General features: G+C 38.5%; 1 protein-coding gene across 1 annotated transcript; it reads right to left on the bottom strand.

The window, feature by feature from the left end:
• Positions 1-1,911: 1,911 nt before the first annotated feature.
• Positions 1,912-7,078, bottom strand: Adam34l (a disintegrin and metalloprotease domain 34-like). Its single transcript, XM_006253179.5, has 2 exons — positions 6,922-7,078; positions 1,912-4,680 (listed from the first exon to the last, which is right to left on the bottom strand). The coding sequence occupies exon 2, from the start codon at positions 4,545-4,547 to the stop codon at positions 2,169-2,171; it is 2,379 nt and encodes a 792-aa protein (XP_006253241.1). The 5' UTR covers positions 4,548-4,680; positions 6,922-7,078; the 3' UTR covers positions 1,912-2,168.
• Between the last annotated feature and the right edge of the window lie 12,022 nt (positions 7,079-19,100).

The following is a 19,100-nucleotide window of genomic DNA, read 5'->3' as shown; positions in this document are numbered from 1 at the left end:
CTTTGTGTCCCCCAGTTAGGTTTGTTTTAGAAAAGCTACCGTTTCTTGAATCTGCTAGAGTCAGGATTTCTGAAATGTGAGGTTTCAATGGAGGGAAAACCAAGGATATGGAAATAAAGAGGACACTAAGCTAGGGTCAGGAAGACCATATAAGCTGATGGCTCATACCTGCAATCCGTTAAGCAGCACTGTCTTGTGCACTGCTTACAGAAGGAAAGATGTTCAAAGTCAGCAGAAAACTGTCACAAATGGGACAGAGTCAGCAGGAAGCTGATCAAGCAACGCCATGCAAAGGGAACACAAGCTTTCTCTAGTGTGTCATACATATCCAGTGCGCATAATAACTGATAACCACAGCGTTTCAGGGAAAGCAGAGTTCTTAGGAACTGAAAACTTGAATCCCTTGACATCCTGGACCCAGTAGCACTGGGCAAGGATTAAAGTTCCCTTTATTCTTTCAAAGCCTTGGTTTGGGTTCGGGGTTAGATAAAACATTTTGCATAATCACAGTGGTGAGGCCATTTAAGGTATTCAGCAGACCAGACACTGGGTATGCAACGATGTAGTGGAAACAGCAGAGAAGGAAACTGTGGGGTTATCGGGGTAGGGTGGGTATTTGGGGGAAGGCCAGAGCTTGGCTACAAGCAGGCTGGCTTGGCAGATTATGCTGGGGCCCTGTCACTATTTTGAGAACAAGATGTCTGACTTTACTTTTTAACAGTAAATAGGGAATATTAATTTTATTTTCAAAGACAACAGGATTTGCTCATATTTATTTATCCATCATAAATTTGTAAATATCTTCATGGCCTCATTTTATAGACAGTTGAATAATAATTAGGTGCCAGAACATATCATTTGCTGTTATATATTTGCAGGAAATAATATCCAAGCCTTAATCACCTTTCTAGATTGCTAAATGGAAATGATGAAACTCAAGTTTTAGCATGGGACAAAAGTGTCCCCTCACCCCATGATGAGAAAGCCTCATCACTGAGATGATCAAGGGTGCTAACTGGCATATGTAGCTTTCTACACTGGGCCTACAGATCAAAGGGAAGAAGGTGTGGATAGTTGTTCAGGATATTAAAGGTTGTCCCATTGGCTGTGGGAATCTAATATTCAAGGACAGAGTTGGATGCTGAAATTTCTGCCATCGGTGGAGGGCTTAGAGCCTAGAAATCAGAATTGAGGGTGTGATGTTTCTTAGTTGTGCTGAATCTCTAAACTTGACAATAGTGTTATGTTGGCTAGATTTATGCCAGTTGACTGAGAAAATGCCCCATAAGATGGGGATGTAAAACATGTATTAATGCCAGTAGAACACTTTCTTTTATTTAATGACTAATGGGGGCGAGCCCAGGCTGTTGTTGCTGATGCCATCCCTGGGTTGTTAATCCAAAATGGCAGTTTGCTACCCTGTTTAAGTTCCTGTTCTGACTTCCTTTGATGATAGACAGTGCTAAGGAAGTGTATGAGACATACCCTTTGCTCACCAGGTTGTTTGGTTATGGTATTTTGTTACAGTGACAGGAGAGGTTTGTTGGGGGATATTGAAATCTGTGGGAAAACTTCCTGTGGAGTGAGAGCTTCTGACACCATGGAGGTGAGAGCTGAGACTACAGCAACCATGACGGGAACCTCAGACCATTCTCTCAAGTTTCCAATCACACTCTGGCTCTCCTAGGACAGATTCTAGTTTATAGGAATTGTCACCAGGAAATAGGATTCAGAGACTCCCCTCTGTGTGTGTGTGTGCAAAACAGAATAAAAAGAGAAAGGGACTTAAAGCCGAGACAAACCAAATGCAAAGAACCACATTCAGGGGGCCATGGTTTAGACCAATGCTATGGAAGACAGACACAAATTCTGTTAAAAATAAGGTAAAAGATTGCTTATAGTAAAGAAAGATGGGAATGCATCTAGCTTCCTTTTATTTTGGTGGTAAATGCTTTTGATATTTAAACAAGGGTAGAAGGTCTCTAGAACTTCTCTGGCCTGTGATTCCAGACATGCACATAGTGATATTCCTACCTTGAGAAGTCTACACAGTAATAGATGAAGTTCCAGAAGGATGAATATCTTACTTTTTTTGTCTTTTTTGATTGCTTCTTTGATTCCTTTTTGGATTCCTTTTTTGATTCCTTTTTTGATTTCTTTTTGGATTCCTATTTGGATTCCTTCCTGGATTCCTTCCTGGATTCCTTTCTGGATTCCTTTCTGGATTTCTTTCTGGATTCCTTTTTTGATTCCTCTTTTGACTCCTCTTTTGATTCCTTTTTGGATTTCTTTTTTGGTTTCCTTTTTGATTCCCTTTTTGATTCCTTTTTTGATCTCTCTTTATTTTCCTTAAGTTTCACATTTGATTTTTCAGGTTTCATTTTAGTACTACGTTTTCGTTTTGGTGTATGTTCTGGGATTTTTTCTGCTTTCCTTTTTTGGTAAAATGCTAACTGCAAAATTAGCAAAATTAAAAAGAATAAAGAAATCATAAAAGGAATAATAAATCCCACCAGGCTTTTACCTTTAACAGTCTCCCTCTGGTTAGTTAGTGTCCCTAGAGATGGCCCACTGTCTATACTATCTCTAAAGCCAGGTAGTTGACAGTCTGGTGGTTCCCATGGGACATTACAATGGCAGTGGTCTTTATTGTTGCAGACACCTTGCATACTGCAGAAGCTTTCTGAACAGTTACCAAACAAAATAGACTTACTGACACACTTCCTGTCAATGCATATATGGTTTGGCCCACAAGCTGTGCCATCTTCCACTGCTCTGCTGTCCTCTGTGGTACTGCCAAAATGATAGTCCATAGTCCAGCAGGTGAAATTATTGAACTGTGTCCAATGCAGTGTTTCATGGTTTTTCCTAAGTGGAATCTGTTCCACATTATCACATTGAATCCTACCACAGAATACATCAGTGATATTGCATCCTATGTAGTTTTCACTATGGTTACCACAGTTATCGAAACGGTCACCCTGTTTGTTCATTTCCATGTAGCAAATTTCATTTGCACTCCTGGATTCCATGCCAAAAATCTTCTTACACTGTGCCTCACGTTCATGCCATGCCATTTTATAGCAATAGCCACCACCCGAGCAAGGGCTTCCATCCAACAAGTACACATCTCCTGGACACTCGTGTGAAGATCCATTGCACCACTCGGGAAGGTCACTCTCATTTTTCTCTTTTCTACACATGGTGCCTGTTGGAAGGAACTGGAAATCTTGGCAACAAAGCCCAAAAGCACATTGAGCACCAGGTTTGAGAACACAGTCCTCGCTATAGCATGGATCTTTTGAACATGATTCTAAGTTCCCACAATCACACTGCTCTCCTTCCTCAACCAAGTTATTCCCACACACGGTCATGTGTGTTGTTACTAGTGTATCTGGAGTATTGTATAAATAACTTCTTCTGGTAACAACTGAATACATTTCTTCATAACTACAGTTGCTGAATTTGGCAGAATTAGATTTATATGGGGCCATTATGCAGCTTTTTCTCCCACAAGTACATCCACTGACATCATGCAGCATACCCAAGTTATGACCCATCTCATGTGCTATAATGAATGCCATGTCTGACATTGAATCAGAGATGATACTATTAACTGAACAATTATTAGGTGTGCAAACTGTACCTACATGAGCTAATGCTAAATATATACCGTATCTGTGTCTGACAAAAAGGTGTATGATATCATGTCTAACACGATTGCCTATGCTAGTTTGCTTCCAAGTGCAGAAATCATTTAGGACATTATGTATATTTTGTTCTACATTGACATGGTTTTTTTCATTCCACACTTCAAGAGTTTTTAAAACAACATCAGTATCTATTTGAAGATAATAACCACTTATGCCATTGATCATTTGTAACATGTCTTGAATACAAGCTGTGGTATTGCTACTTCTATGAACATATTGGTTATTGTCTATTATCACAAAATATTCAATAAACTTGTGGTGGGTCCACCAACTCTCATATGGGATTTTCATAGGTGTGGAGTCATTGCTTACTCTACGCTTCATTTGTCTTGCTATTTCCTCTTCTGATAACCCCCATCTCATGGGAAATAATTCTGATGCCCCACTGTTCATTCTGTAAGCCAGATGGTCAAATGTTGAAGTTGAGCTCTTGGGCATGATTTCGTAAGTTGTGTCATTTATCTCTAGTATGCCTTGCAAACTCCCAAAACAGTTGTTAACAATGACAAAGGATTCTGGATCTTCATCCACATAGTCATGATAGTAGCAGTCATTCTGCACAAAAGGCTGTTCTTCAAGGAGATCACCTTGCTCACTATAGGTGAATAATAAGAAGTTTCTGGATATCAAGTTTTTCTTGGGCTTCATAGTGATAATGCATTTTTCTCCTCCAAATTGCAGGCTATAGGACAGCCAGCCTGTGGAAGTATGCTTCCTAGTATCAGTGACCCTTAAGGGTATCACGGCTTCTGGAGGGCTACTGTTTTCCGCATGTCCAGTTGGTGACCATGCTGAGAGGAAGAGCAACATCAATAGGCAGAACTGAGGAAGCATGGCCCTTTTATGCCTCAGGGTCTCACTCACAGACGTCAGTAAGCATTGCTCTCCTAGTCCTTACTTTTGTTGCATGCAACACTGACTTTAATGATCTGCCTTCTTGTAGTGTTGATCAGTCAGAGCAGCATAACTAAAAGAAAGTGAGACGAACGACAGACATGGTTATAGATAATTCATGATCAAGTCAGGCTGGAAGATAAAACAGTAGAGATTGGCTAAAATGAGTTGGTGAGTGTCTCAAAGTGTACCAACAGTGTTCACAGATTTTCTGTTTAAGGTATACCTGTTGCTCTGCAAATATATTTCTAACAGACCCCCAGCTTTTACTAACTTGCTTTCTTTCCCATATTCTTCCCGAGTGTTTTAATTTTCAACTTTTCCTCAATAGCAGTGAAAGAATTTATGATGTCAAAATAACATCTTTGCCCTCATATTTCAATATTAATTTAAATCCTAAAACACGAAGCACTTTCCTTCCTATTGAGTAACTTCCTATTGAGTTCTTTTCCATTTTTGTCTTGCCATGGCTAGTCAGAGACTCCTATCAAGATCAACATTTTTCTTATATTTTCCATTTTTTGTCTTTATTATTAATAGCACATGAAAGCATGTATTCTAGTGAGAATTTGAAACTGTGTGCCTGCTAGTATGTGCACAGAGGCCACAGTTCATCCAGGAGTGGGTCCTCAGTAACCATATATTTTGTTTATATATCTATATCTTAATTTTTAATATCTTATCCACTTATTTTGTGTTTTATTGGTATGGTTGTTAGTGCATGTGTAAGTTTGTGTCTATGTAGAGGACAAACATCAGCCTTGCCTATTTTTTTCTTCAATTTTTATTACATTGGGTATTTCTTATTTACATTTCAAATGTTATTCCCTTTCCCAGATTCCTGTCCATCAGTTCCCTAACCTCTCCCTCTCCCCTTCTATATGGGTGTTCCCCTCTTCATCCTCCCCCCATTACCCACCCCCAACAATCCTCTACACTGGGTGTCCAACCTTGGCAAGAACAAGGGCTTCCCCTTCCACTGGTGCCCTAACTAGGGTATTCACTGCTACCTATGCAGTTGGAGCCCAGGGTCAGTCCATGTATAGTCTTTGGTTTAGTCCCTGGAAGCTCTAGTTGGTTGGCATTATTGTTCTTCGAGGTAGCAAGCCCCTTCAACTCCTTCAGATCTTTCTCTAATTCCTCCAACGAGGATCCCATGTCTGGTTCAGTGGTTTGCTGCTAAAATTCGCCTCTGTATTTGATATGTTCTGGCGCTTGCCTATCTTTCTGAAGTCACTACTCACACCGTAGTTTTTGACACAAAGTTGATTTCTGGCATACCACTCACTAGAAAGGGGAGGTTGGCTGTCCAGTAAGCCTTGGCAATCTGGCAGTTTCTACCTTCCCATTGCTGCCAGTGCAAGTGAAGAACCCAACCCAGGCTTTTTTTTTTTTTTTGGTTCTTTTTTTCGGAGCTGGGGACCGAACCCAGGGCCTTGAGCTTCCTAGGTAAGTGCTCTACCACTGAGCTAAATCCCCAGCCCCCCAACCCAGGCTTTTTACCTTGGCACTGAGAATCATTCTCATGTTTCTAAGCTTGAGAAACATTCACTATAACAACTGAATTATCCTCATAGCCCTGTATCCTCAACTTAGTATAAGATTATTTAAAACAAAAATCAAGTTAGGAAAGAAATAAGTTAGCAAATACAATGTCAAGAGCCTAGAAAAGAAAAATGACAATAAGTAATTTTAAGAACAATATAATGAAATTCTGATTAAAATCTGACATGCTGATTCATTATCCAAGAGTATTTTGATTTAGATTCCATAATTATTATAGCATGTAATTTGATGGTATGAGGAAAAGAATTATTTCTAATATAGTCATGTTGAGGTTACATCAAGAAATGTATGTCAGAACTAATGGCAAAAACTGCAGTAATAAATAGAAAGTTAAGAAAAACATCTTAATGAATAATTGAGCAGGCCCAGTCATATTAATTACAGCTAGCAATAATCCTATCATCCAGGAGTATGGAGAAAGAACATTTTCACCTAAAACTTGGGATATCTATAAGAATAGAGACTTCAGGTTAACTCTCTGATGTCATCTTTTACCATACCGTTTTTTTCTCACCACAACCTCAGCACATTTTTCAATGATTAGACATGGACCACCTAAGCTCTATATAATTTAGGATTTATTTATCATACTAAAAGCTCTAGAGTCACAATAATAAAATAGAATATAGTAGACATAAGGAAGGGAAAAACCATCCTCAGATCTGAACAATTGGCAATGAAGTAAGAATATGTGTCCACCTAAGTTTTGTGTTTCTGTCCTCTAAACAGAATCTTCTGAAAGTCTTACCATCATGATGCCCATGATCCCTTCTAGTTAATGTTCTTGCTCATGAAGCATTTGTAAAGTCCATCTTAATAGCAATTGCTTTTATTTTTGTTTGAGAATGCATAAGAGAATATAATCTCCCTCCCCCTTCTTTGTCTCTTACGGAGTAAGTTCTAGATTCATGTGCCTAGCAACAGGACCATCTCCTTTCTCAGAACCTGGCAACTGCCGAGTTTCTTCCCAATGGTTCCTCTCATACTTCAGCCTGTTATTTGTTTTCCCCTTCCCTTCCACGTCTGTAAGTTTAACTCTCTTTCTTTCATATACTCTACTCCAGAATCTTCAGTGTGAATGAATCCCGTTTTTTTCCTGACTGACAGTTTTCTTCAAACACTGTAAAATTAGCTGAACTCTGTATTTTTGTTCAGCTTCTAATTGCTATTCCTATTTATTTACACAGCTATGAACCGAGTAGGGAGCACTCAATGTGATTCTAATCTTAGAAACTGATTCCACTCCTTTTTGGAAAATGCTCTTTGGGTTCTGGTATCTGCCACTAACTGTGTCTTCCTGTGATTAAGGATAATCTCAGTGACATTGAATATCTACACCTTTAGATACTTTATCTGGCTTATACAACTGTTATTAAAAATAATGCACACAATGAATTTAGGAAAGGAGCAGTGACTAACAGCATAAGAGTAAGTCTCTTTGGCATTTAAATAGATGATAATTGAGAAAATATCAATCTGCAATAGAATATTTTTTTAAGTTGTTGAGGGTGAATGGTGGAAACAACTTTATTTGCTGAATAACATTGCAATGTGAAATCTTGGTTACCTTCTATTGTATTTCATCTGTCCATCTTTTTAAAATAGTTTTCTTTGAGAAACTTATATTTTATATTTATGTTATATTATGTTATAGTCTTTCCCATCTTTAAACTTCCCCTAGAATTCTTTTCCCAATCTAGCCAACATCAAGGTGGTTTTCTCTAATAAAAAACAAAACAAAACAAAGAGAAGCCAACAAACATATGAAGTCCAGTTTGTTGTGTCCATCATAGGGTCAGTGCTGGAGTGAGTCAGTGAATGAGGTTGATATATCCTGTTTAACTGCATCGAAGAAAACCAATTTTTCTACTTTTAGCAGTTACCACTGACAAAGACCTTCCTGGCCGGCGTGGAGCCTCATGAACCTCCTTTAGAGTCCCCCACCCAACCCCCGCACAATCCATCTTGATCATATTTTTCTAGGGATGGGACTTTGCCTACTTCTCCTTCTTGTTGGGATTCTGTCTACCTTGAGTTTATGTAGGGCTTATTCCCACAGTTTCTGTGAGTTCCCATGTATGTGTGCCCTATTGTGTCTGGAGACTACAGTTCTCTTAAAGTCATCTACTACCCTGGCTTTTACAATTTCTCTATAACTTTTTTTCTAAATAGAGCTCTGGGACTTGAAAGTAGAGGCTTGATAAACACCTCCCATTTCAGCTTTAACTTTTCAGTCTCTCACTTTCTGCAGTTGTGGGTGCTGTGTTAATTATCATCTGCTTCACTAAGAAGCTCCCTTGGTTTGGGATGATTGACACTCTGATATACAGATACAATAATATATCATTAAGAATCATTTTATTGTCATATATGCTTAGTAGAGTAATACTAGTGTCTTTCTGCCTAGATACAATGACTTCAGGTCTATGATTCTTGGGCACATAAACAATATCAAGTATTAGTTCCATATCATGAAGTGTAACTTAAATCCGATTACAAATAGATAATGTCGCCCCTAACATTCTTAGAGCTATTTCTACCGTTTATCAGTGAAGACATCTTGTATGCAATCATTACTGTAAGTTGAATAGCAATATTACAACTGGGTTAGACTGATGATTATGTCTCTAGTCCAGTATATCAATATATATATATATATATACATATATCCTTTAAGCCTATAATAGCATATATAGTTATATGATATAACTGATATTAGTGATGTATCACTAGGACAAATGAAACTTCTAGTTTATCATAGTCTATAGTTCTCTATGTTACATAATAAATGTGATGTAAAAATGTCTTCCAATTAGTGCTAGTTGGTAATCAATAGCATTATAATAGATCCTCTGAGTGTCTGGTCCACAACTCAGTAAGATGTAATCCATTCTATGTACTGAGTAGTTATTTGGCAGCATTGAACATATGTTTGATGCATATTATCTCCCATTATATAGTAACTCCATTTAAATTACATAAGTGTGTATGCAATTTGTGTATAGGCATATATACATATATATGTTACACAAACACACACACACACATATATATCTTCATCTATATAAATTAGTTTATCCTGTTCTAATTTCTCCCTTTATCTCTTTATAATTCTATACTCTTGTTGTTGTAAAAATGTAAAAAATAAAAAATATAAGGTTGTCTTTACCCCCGTTAGGTCCGGCACCATGGTGCCCCAAGATATCTGCTAGATATCTTGGCGAAACACATCCCAACTCCACGATGGCCCAGACCAGCCACCCCACACTCCATTACACTTAAATCTACACATGAAAGAACACACAACACAATAACCTTCGGCCCAATTGGTAAGATATATTTGCTCACCTAAACATACAAAGCCCAATATATATCCATTCCTTAAGAACTTTAATAACAACTTGTAAATACACAGAGCAGAATCTTAACGTCACCTGCCGTGGCTTCTCCCCTTCTCTCTCCTGTACCTGCCCCTCACCTGTATTTTACAAATTCAATGGGGAGAATGTTCTGGTGAAGTCACCTGATCCGTGAGTATGTGACTAGGCAGCTGTCCTTGGGGCAGTGGAATTAGCATCTAAATACAGATAACCCAGGGAAAACCACAACATACTCTATATATCCTTCCTGCAAAGATCTCTTATTTCCTGCTGGTCCCTTACACACTTAGCCTCTGTTTATTTTCTGTATGGATCACACATATTTAAATCATATAAAGTACCATGGACATTTAAGAACAATATGCAATGCTTGTTTTCCTAACCTGTCCCTGGTGATGAATTTTCCTAGTTCCATAAATATGCCTGCAAATTTCATTTTTCTTAACAGCTGCATAATATTCCATGGTATAATTGTATAATATTTTCATCATTTTTTAATTAACTGATATTCATCTGTTCTGTTTAACATTTCTGCCTAGTATGAATAGATCAGCTGTGAACAAAGATATGTAATTACCTCTATAATAAGTTGTAGAATACTTTGGATATATGCTCAAAATTTGTACAGATTGATCTTTGATAAGTCTATTTTCCTGGTTTTGAGTAATCTGTACTGATTTCCATAGTGATTATACCAGTTTGCACTCCTATCCTTAGTAATCAAGTACCCCCTTTCGTTAATCTTGCCCATTGCAACCAGAATAAAATAAAAATTTAAAATAATTTAGTTCTTTGCTAGTTAAATTTGTTTAAACCTGGAAGCTCACTATATACTAATGTTCTTCCTTGGCCATTCCTTCTTCTTATTTCTTTATTTTCCCTCTGTCTTTCTTTAGAAATTCATATATTTTTCTTCTCAGCATCATAAAAACTATGTCTAAACAGCCCAATTTTGACATGAGGTTTTCTACTCCCTATAGTTTTCTATAATGTTAATCATAAGGTAACTGGCCGGCAGACTTAGAGTGTATACTCAATATAACATGATGTTTTCATAGCCAAACTTTCTTTCATGATGCTAAAGAGTGAGTAATTTTGAGATTTTTTTTTCAGTGTAGTGGTTCCCTGAGCAGTGGAACATTGTATCATTTATAATCTACCATTGTTTTGGTCCAAAATTTACTCTACTTAAATGAACTGTGAGTTATATCATAAAGCATAGTTGTGAAGAAATCTATTGTGAGAGTAAAATTTATACATGATAAAATATGAATTTAGATATTATTCATTCAGCAGTTGATGGATATTCAAGCTGCTTCTAATTTGCTGGTTACTATGAATAGTACAAAATATGGATTAGCAAGTGTGGTGGTTTGAATATGCTTGGCCCAGGGAGTGGTACTATTAGGAGGTATGGCCCCATTGGAGTAGACATGGCCTTGTTTGAAGAAGTGTCACTGTGGAGATGGGCTTGGCCTCCTCCTAGATGCTTGAGAATGCTAGGTCTTCTTCTGGTTTCCTGCAGATCAAGGTGTAGAACTCTCAGCTCCTTCTCTAGCATCATGCCTGCCTGAATCCTGTCATGTTTTCTGCTGGGATGATAATGGATTGAACCCGTAAGCTAGCTTTAATTAAATGCTGTCCTTTATAAGAGTTGCCTTGGTCATAGTGTCTCTTCACAGCATTGCAAACCCTCACTAAGACAGCAAGCATCTCTCTATTAAGTAGAATCTCTGCTTATATGCCCCAGAATGATCTAGTGAGATATTAAGATAGATTTATTCTCAATATTTTGAGGAACTGCCACACTGGCTTATTTAGTGATGTATACTCTTTCTTACTTAGATTTCTACTGCCAAGGCAGCTTGGTGGGAAAAGATTTATTCATGCTTACAGGTTTAAAATCACAGTCTATCACTGAGGGAACTCAGGTAGGAATTAAAGCAGAGCAGGAGACTGGAAGCAGGAACTGAAGCAGAGTCATGAAGGGATGCTATTTATTGACTCAGTGTTTGTGACTAGTCAGGCTAAATGGTTATAGCATAGAGGACCAACAACCTTGAGGTGGCACTGCCAAACTGATTCCTTCAATCACTCATCATCCTCACAAATCTAAAAATCTAGGGATTAAAGGAAACCATGATTTAAGCAAGAAGGCATCTACAGAAAGGAAAGACTTCTTAGCACTTGTGACTCTGAGAGAGTGTCATTTATTATAATATTCTAAGAACTTAAAAACATGGACATCCAGAAAACTAATCACCCAAATTAGAAATTAGGTAGAGAACCAAACAGAGTTTCCAATAAATAAAACACAAAAATAAAGATTGTGAAACACTTAAAATGTTTCTATGGTCCTTAGAGCAATACAACTGGTAACAACTTTATGATTTTTATCTTTTTTTTAATTTTTTATTAGATATATTTCTTTACTTACATTTCAAATGTTATTCCCCTTCCCGGTTTCTGTCCATAAGCCCCAATCCCCTTCCCTCCCCCTCCCCCATACAGGTATTCCCTCCATACATCCCCCTTACTGACCAACTCAGTATGGCCAACATCAATAAGACAAATAATAGCAAATTATAGGGAGGCTGTTTGTAAAAAGTAATGATTATTCATTACTGATAGGAGTACAAACTGACTCAGCCACTATGGAAATCAGTATGAAAGTTTCTAAAAACTAGGAATGTCCTACCTCAAGACCCAGGTCTACTACACTAGGGAACCTACCCAAAGCACACAGCTTCTTTTGTTACAGAGATTTTTGCTTACCCACTTTAACTGAAGCTCAGAAACTTTATTCTTAGCATCAGGAAAGTAGAAACAGGCTAGATATCTATGGACTATAAATGAATTATGAAAATATATGTTTCTGCTTGTGATATTGTATACCTATTAAGAGAAATGAAATTATGAAGTTCGCAAGTAAGTGTAGAACCAGACACTGTGACTAAAGATGTCACATATTTATATCTTCAAACATGGAGAAAGTAAACTGGTGTCCAACTAGGATCTTTCCTTCTATTGTCTTTTGTTCATAGTTCTGGAAGTTACCCTGCATGTTACTGAAAGACAAAAGTAGCCGTCATATACTCCTCATCATTCAAGAACCCTAGAAGTTACAATAGCAGCCTCCTGAAACAATAGGGCCACAAATGTTTTAGGTATAAAGCATCCAAGGTTTTACTTTCTTTAAGGCCCACTTCATAAGATTGAACCCATACCTGACATTGCTGATCTGACACTGCTAAACTGATCATGAATCTGTCACTAGAGTGGTCAGGTGTCATCAGGGAAAACCCGCAACAAACATTCTGTATAATGAATGGAAATAAAATGACTTTTGATGACACTATGTTATATTTGTAGATCACTACATGACTGAACTCTCATTAGAGAAGCTTCTTCTTGTAGTAGATGTAATTAGCATGCAGACCCACAACTAGACCTCATGCAGAGAGTAAGAGATCGAAGCACAGGGCCTTAAATATCTGTATCATTCCCCTACCCTCAATTCATGTGTCTGTCTCTATGGAAGAGAAGGCAGAAAGAGCTACAAAAGGCTGTAAAAGCTATGGGAGACGAATGACTCCAAGGAAACAGCATTTTACAGACATAACTGGGGTGATGCACACAAGAACTTACAGAGTTGGAGAGAGCACCCCAGACGTCTATACTACAAACAGACCAAGTCTCAGCAGGGATAATGGGAAATGAACGTCAAAACGCTATTTGTAATTGACTGCTTCTGGGAAGGAAAAAAGTCTGTATTCTTCAATAGAATGATGCTGTCTATATCAGCCCCATTCAAGACAAGGAAAAATGCTCAGTCATAGGTTGGCCAATACCCAATAGGCTTCTGAGATTTCTATGGTCTGTGTGTTTGTGCACATGTGTGCATGTGGGAGTTTAGTGTTGACTTTGACATTTTAGGAGAAAATATGAATTTATGCAAAGCACCAGACTTATTTCATAGAGTCCATCCAAGGAGGATCACAATTGCCCAAATTCAAGGGATCTGATGTCCTTCCCTGATCTCAGAATAAAGCTGCACCACGAAGAGGCACTTGTTCATAGACATAATTAAACTGAAGCAAATTTCAACATTTAAAAATATTTTATATAGCAAAGTTGTGCTAAACCTCAAGATAGAAAGGAAATAACAGTAATTTTTACAGAAATTAGAGCAAATATTATTCACTTTAATAGTCCTTTCTCCCCCTCAAAAATTCTAAGTGCAATTATTTACACAAAACAGCACCACCACAACCAACAACAACAAGGGTAACAACAAAACCTGCAGTATCTGAGAAATACTGAAGGTATTACTGACATGTAATAATTAGTGTCTCAAATAATTGACTTGGTTGGCATGAAATAAAAGATGCCTTTATCTTTAGAAGTAAGACTATACATATACATTTATATGTATATATATATATATAATTTAAAATGAGTCAAATCAATTTTAAAATAATAAACAATGTTTAAGGAAGTGCAAAAGATCTGACTTGATATTTACTGAAAAAACAATGGAGAAATTTTCAGAGGCATAAGAAAAAATACATACTCCCTAATTATCAGGAAAATGAAATCAAAACCACAATGGATATTTGATCACAGCAGCTAGAATGATTATTAACAAAAAGAGAAATAATTAAAAATGTTGACTGGGTAGACAAATACAGTGTCTCATGCCTTTGATTTCAGTACCCAGAAGGCAGAGGCAGGCAAGTCTCTGCCAGTATTAGTCCATCTTGGTCTATATAGTAACTTCCGTTACAGCCAGAGCTATGTATAGAAACTATGTCTCAGAAACAAACACAAATAAATGAACAATCTAAAAAAACAAAATTAATTCATGGGGAGGGGGTGCTTGGAAGATGTCAGTTTCGAAGTCGTATTGAAGCAAGTGGCTGGGTATAGCTAGGTAACAAATGGAACTGAGATAGTGTATCACCTTGCTAGCCGCTTCTTCCATTTCCACGATCCAATTGCAAATCATCTCAGAGTGCTTCTTCCTCAGCCATACATACCCCTCAACTACCATGTTGGATATTATAAAAAGGACAGCTATAGATCATTACTTTTGGGTCTGCACTCAATCCATCAAAAGCTAACCTCAAAACAGCAGACAGGAGTGAAGCAAAAGCTTCAAACTGAGCCTGAGCTCTGAGGCCAATAAGTCTTTGGCCTGACTCTAACAGATGTGGCAAGAGTTCTAAGATATCTTATACATATCTTTAATGTCACACAAGTTCATACCATCTAAAAGGGAAATTTAGAGCTGAACATCTAAAGTAAAAATTTATTGTTAGATCTTTAGTCATAAGGGAAATGCAAATCAAAACAACCCTGAGATTTCACCTCACACCAGTGAGAATGGCTAAGATCAAAAACTCAGGTGACAGCAAATGCTGGCGAGGATGCGGAGAAAGAGGAACACTCCTCCATTGTTGGTGGGGTTGCAGACTGGTACAACCATTCTGGAAATCAGTCTGGAGGTTCCTCAGAAAATTGGACATTGAACTACCTGAGGATCCAGCTATACCTCTCTTGGGCATATACCCAAAAGATGCCCCAACATATAAAAAAGACACGTGCTCCACTATGTTCATCGCAGCCTTATTTATAAAAGCCAGAAGCTGGAAATAACCCAGATGCCCTTCAACAGAGGAATGGATACAGAAAATGTGGTATATCTACACAATGGAATATTACTCAGCTATCAAAAACAATGACTTTATGAAATTCGTAGGCAAATGGTTGGAACTGGAAAATATCATTCTGATTGAGCTAACCCAATCACAGAAAGACATACATGGTATGCACTCATTGATAAGTGGCTATTAGCCCAAATGCTTGAATTACCCTAGATGCCTAGAACAAATGAAACTCAAGACAGATGATCAAAATGTGAATGCTTCACTCCTTCTTTAAAAGGGGAACAAGAATACCCTTGGCAGGGAATAGAGAGGCAAAGATTAAAACAGTGACTGAAGGAACACCTTCAGAGCCTGCCCCACATGTGGCCCATACATATACAGCCACCCAATTAGACAAGATGGATGAAGCAAAGAAGTGCAGGCCGACAGGAGCCGGATGTAGATCGCTCCTGAGAGACACAGCCAGAATACAGCAAACATAGAGGCAAATGCCAGCAGCAAACCACTGAACTGAGAATAGGACCCCTGTTGAAGGAATCAGAGAAAGAACTGGAAGAGCTTGAAGGGGCTCGAGACCCCATATGAACAACAATGTCAAGCAACCAGAGTTTCCAGGGACTAAGCCACTACCTAAAGACTATACATGGACTGACCCTGGACTCTGACCTCATAGGTAGCAATGAATATCCTAGTAAGACCACCAGTGAAAGGGAAGCCCTGGGTCCTGCTAAGACTGAACCCCCAGTGAATGTGAGGGGAGGGCGGCAGTGGGGGGAGGATGGGGAGGGGAACTCCCATAAAGAAGGGGAGGGGGAGGGGCTGGGGGATGTTGGCCTGGAAACCGGGAAAGGGAATAACACTCGAAATGTAAATAAGAAATACTCAAGTTAATAAAAAAATTATTGGTAGAAAACCTATTAATATTTGACAGAAATTAATGAAACGGAAATAATAATAATAATAATAATAATAATAATAATAATAATAATAAAGCTTGGTTCTTGTAAGGATGCACCACCTAAATAAACCCCTTGTCCACACTAACCAAAAAGAAATAGAAGACCCACATTAATAATTAAATAAATGAAAAGGAAGCCCTTGAAGCAGATTATCAATGAAAATCACGAAGTGCTCAATTATCACATACAAACAATATATTCCACTTAAAATGAACAGTTTGAAGAAATGGATGAGTTTCTAGACATATATGGTAACCAAAATCAAACCAAACTGTTTAGTAAAAGGGAAACAGTCCTCCACTGTCGGTAGGATTGTAAACATGTCCAACCACTCTGTAAATCAATCTGGCAGTTTCTCAGATAATTGGAAATAGTTCTACCTAAAAACCCACCTATACCACTCCTGGGTATATACCCCGAAATCACTCCACCGTATCACAAGGACACATGTCCCACTGTGTTCACAGCAGCTTTATTTGTAATAACCAGAAACTGCAAACAACTCAGATGCCCCTCAACTGAAGAATGGATACAGAAAGTGTGGTTCATCTAAACAATGGAATACTATTCAGCTATTAAAAACAAGGGCATCATGAATTTTGCAGGCAAATGAATGGAATTAGAAAATATCATCCTGAGCAGAGACACAAAAGGACATACATGGTATGTACTCACTGACAGATGGATATTAACCATAAAGTAGAGGATCCAGTATATTCCACAGAACTAAAGATGCTAAACAAGAAGGTCCAAGTGAGGATGCAGGAATTAAATAGTCTTAGGAAGCAGATGGAAGGAGGAAAGTGGGTGGGAGAGGGGGAGAGACAGAGGGGGGAGAGAGAGAGAGAGAGAGAGAGAGAGAGAGAGAGAGAGAGAGAGAGAGAGAGAGAGAGAACACCAGGGGGCCAGGCAAATGCAGGTGCTGGGGATTAGAAGGAATCTCTAGGAAGTCCCAGACCTAGGATAGGGGAGGCTCCCAGGAATAAATGCAGCTAAGTTTAGCTGAGACTCATAGCAGTGGTGGGGATATGAAACCTGAAGAGGCCACATTCTGTAGTCAACCAGATAAAGACACCAACCCACCCACAAAACTTTCAACCTCAAATTTGTCCTGTTTAAGAGAAATGCAGGGAAAAATATGGAGCAGAGACTGGAGGAATTGCCAACTAATAACTGGACCAACGTGAGACCCATTCTGGGCAAGCACCAATCATTTACATTAATAATGACACTCTTATGCTTTCAGACAGGAGCTTAGCACAACTATCCTCTAAGAGGCTCCATCCAGTAGTTGACTGAAAGGGATGCAGAGACCCATAGATCAACATTGGAAGGAACTTGGGGACTCTTATGGAAGACTTGGAAGGATTGAAGGACCTGAAGGGGATAGAACTTCACAAGAAGACCAACTAAGTTAATAAATCTAGGCCCTTGGAGGCTCTCAGAGACTGAGGCACCCATTAAAGAGCATACATAGGCTGGACCAAGGCCCCCTGGTACATATTTAGCCAATGCACAGCTCAGTTCCCCTGTTGGTCTCCCAATACTGGAGCAGCAGCTATCCCTAATGTTATTGCCTATCTGTAGAATCCACTCCCCAAGTGGACTACCTTGTTTGACCTCAGAGGGAAAGAAAGCCCCTTACCCTGCAGAGACTTGATGCAGCAGGATAGGAGGCTATGGGGGACAAGGGGAGGGCACCCTCTCAGCAGAGAAGAGAATGAATGGGTCAGGGACTCAGTGGGGTGGGAGAGGGGGCAGCAACTGGGATGCAAAATAAATAAATTAGTAAATTAGTGAAAAAAGAAGTGGGATTGGTAATAAAAAGTCATATCCACAATTACATACAGTATATTCCAGAAAAGTAGAAATCACCACAAATTTTGGTTGCAGAACATTATGAAATTTACCTGGAACTGAAAGAGTGTCATGCTTCCTCCATGTTTTGTAGATTTCAATGTGCCAGACATGGTATGTGTTTTCCTGGGGATGGAAAGACACCAAAAATCTTACTCAACTGTGGCCACATTATGTTACAGTTTTGACCCTCTAGGCAACATGCTTCCCCTAATGGAAGAGTATCCACCATACTTGTTAAGGTAGAGGGAATTAGTCTTTTCTCATTGGATTTGAGGCCAACTCCAGGACAGCGAACTCATGTCTGTTACTGTAAGCCTTATTTAAGGTCCCATGGCTGAAGGGGTCACAGTCATGTTATCATACTGTACCAGAATGACAGATAATTAAACTTCCTGAATATTTCTGGATGCCTTGTTTTAGAATATGTTTTCTTATTTTAGTTCATTTTGATTTTTGAAACACACACACAAATACAAAGAGCAAGTGAGCAAGAGACAGAGACAGAGATAGAGAGACAGACAGAGAGAGACAGAGAGAGACAGAGACAGAAACAGAGAGACAGAAAGACAGAGAGAGACAGAGACAGAAAGAGACACAGGAAAATACAGAGACAGATGAAAATAGACAGAGATGTAGAAAGAGATACAAACAGATATTGAGACAGAGATACACAAAGAACCTGAAAGAAAAGTGTGGTAGCCAGAGGTGGGAAAAGGCTCCATGAAGTTCAACAAGTAAGGCATGTGGAAGATCTGGGAAGAGTTTGGGGAGAGAAAACAATCAAAATATACTCGTAAGAAAAAATGTAAAGAAAATAAAACAGGTCAATCAAATAACCACAAAATATGTAGATTGGAAGAGTTAATGATTATCAGGGTAGAACATTGTTAAAAATCAAATGAAAAGATAAAAAAGTCAATGAAATTAAGAACTGGTTATTTCACTCTGGAAATCAGTCTGGAGGTTCCTCAGAAAATTGGACATTGCACTACCTGAGGACCCAGCTATACCTCTCTTGGGCATACACCCAAAAGATGCCCACACATATAACAAAGACAC

This window comes from Rattus norvegicus, chromosome 16 (genome assembly GCF_036323735.1).
Source record: "Rattus norvegicus strain BN/NHsdMcwi chromosome 16, GRCr8, whole genome shotgun sequence".
NCBI lineage: Eukaryota > Metazoa > Chordata > Mammalia > Rodentia > Muridae > Rattus > Rattus norvegicus.
Note: the sequence above shows the minus strand (reverse complement) of the source record. Positions and strands in the feature narration are given on the sequence as shown.

Excerpts from the sequence above, each read along its gene's own strand:
- Adam34l (XM_006253179.5), bottom strand. The coding sequence starts at position 4,547 with ATGCTTCCTCAGTTCTGCCTATTGATGTTGCTCTTCCTCTCAGCATGG.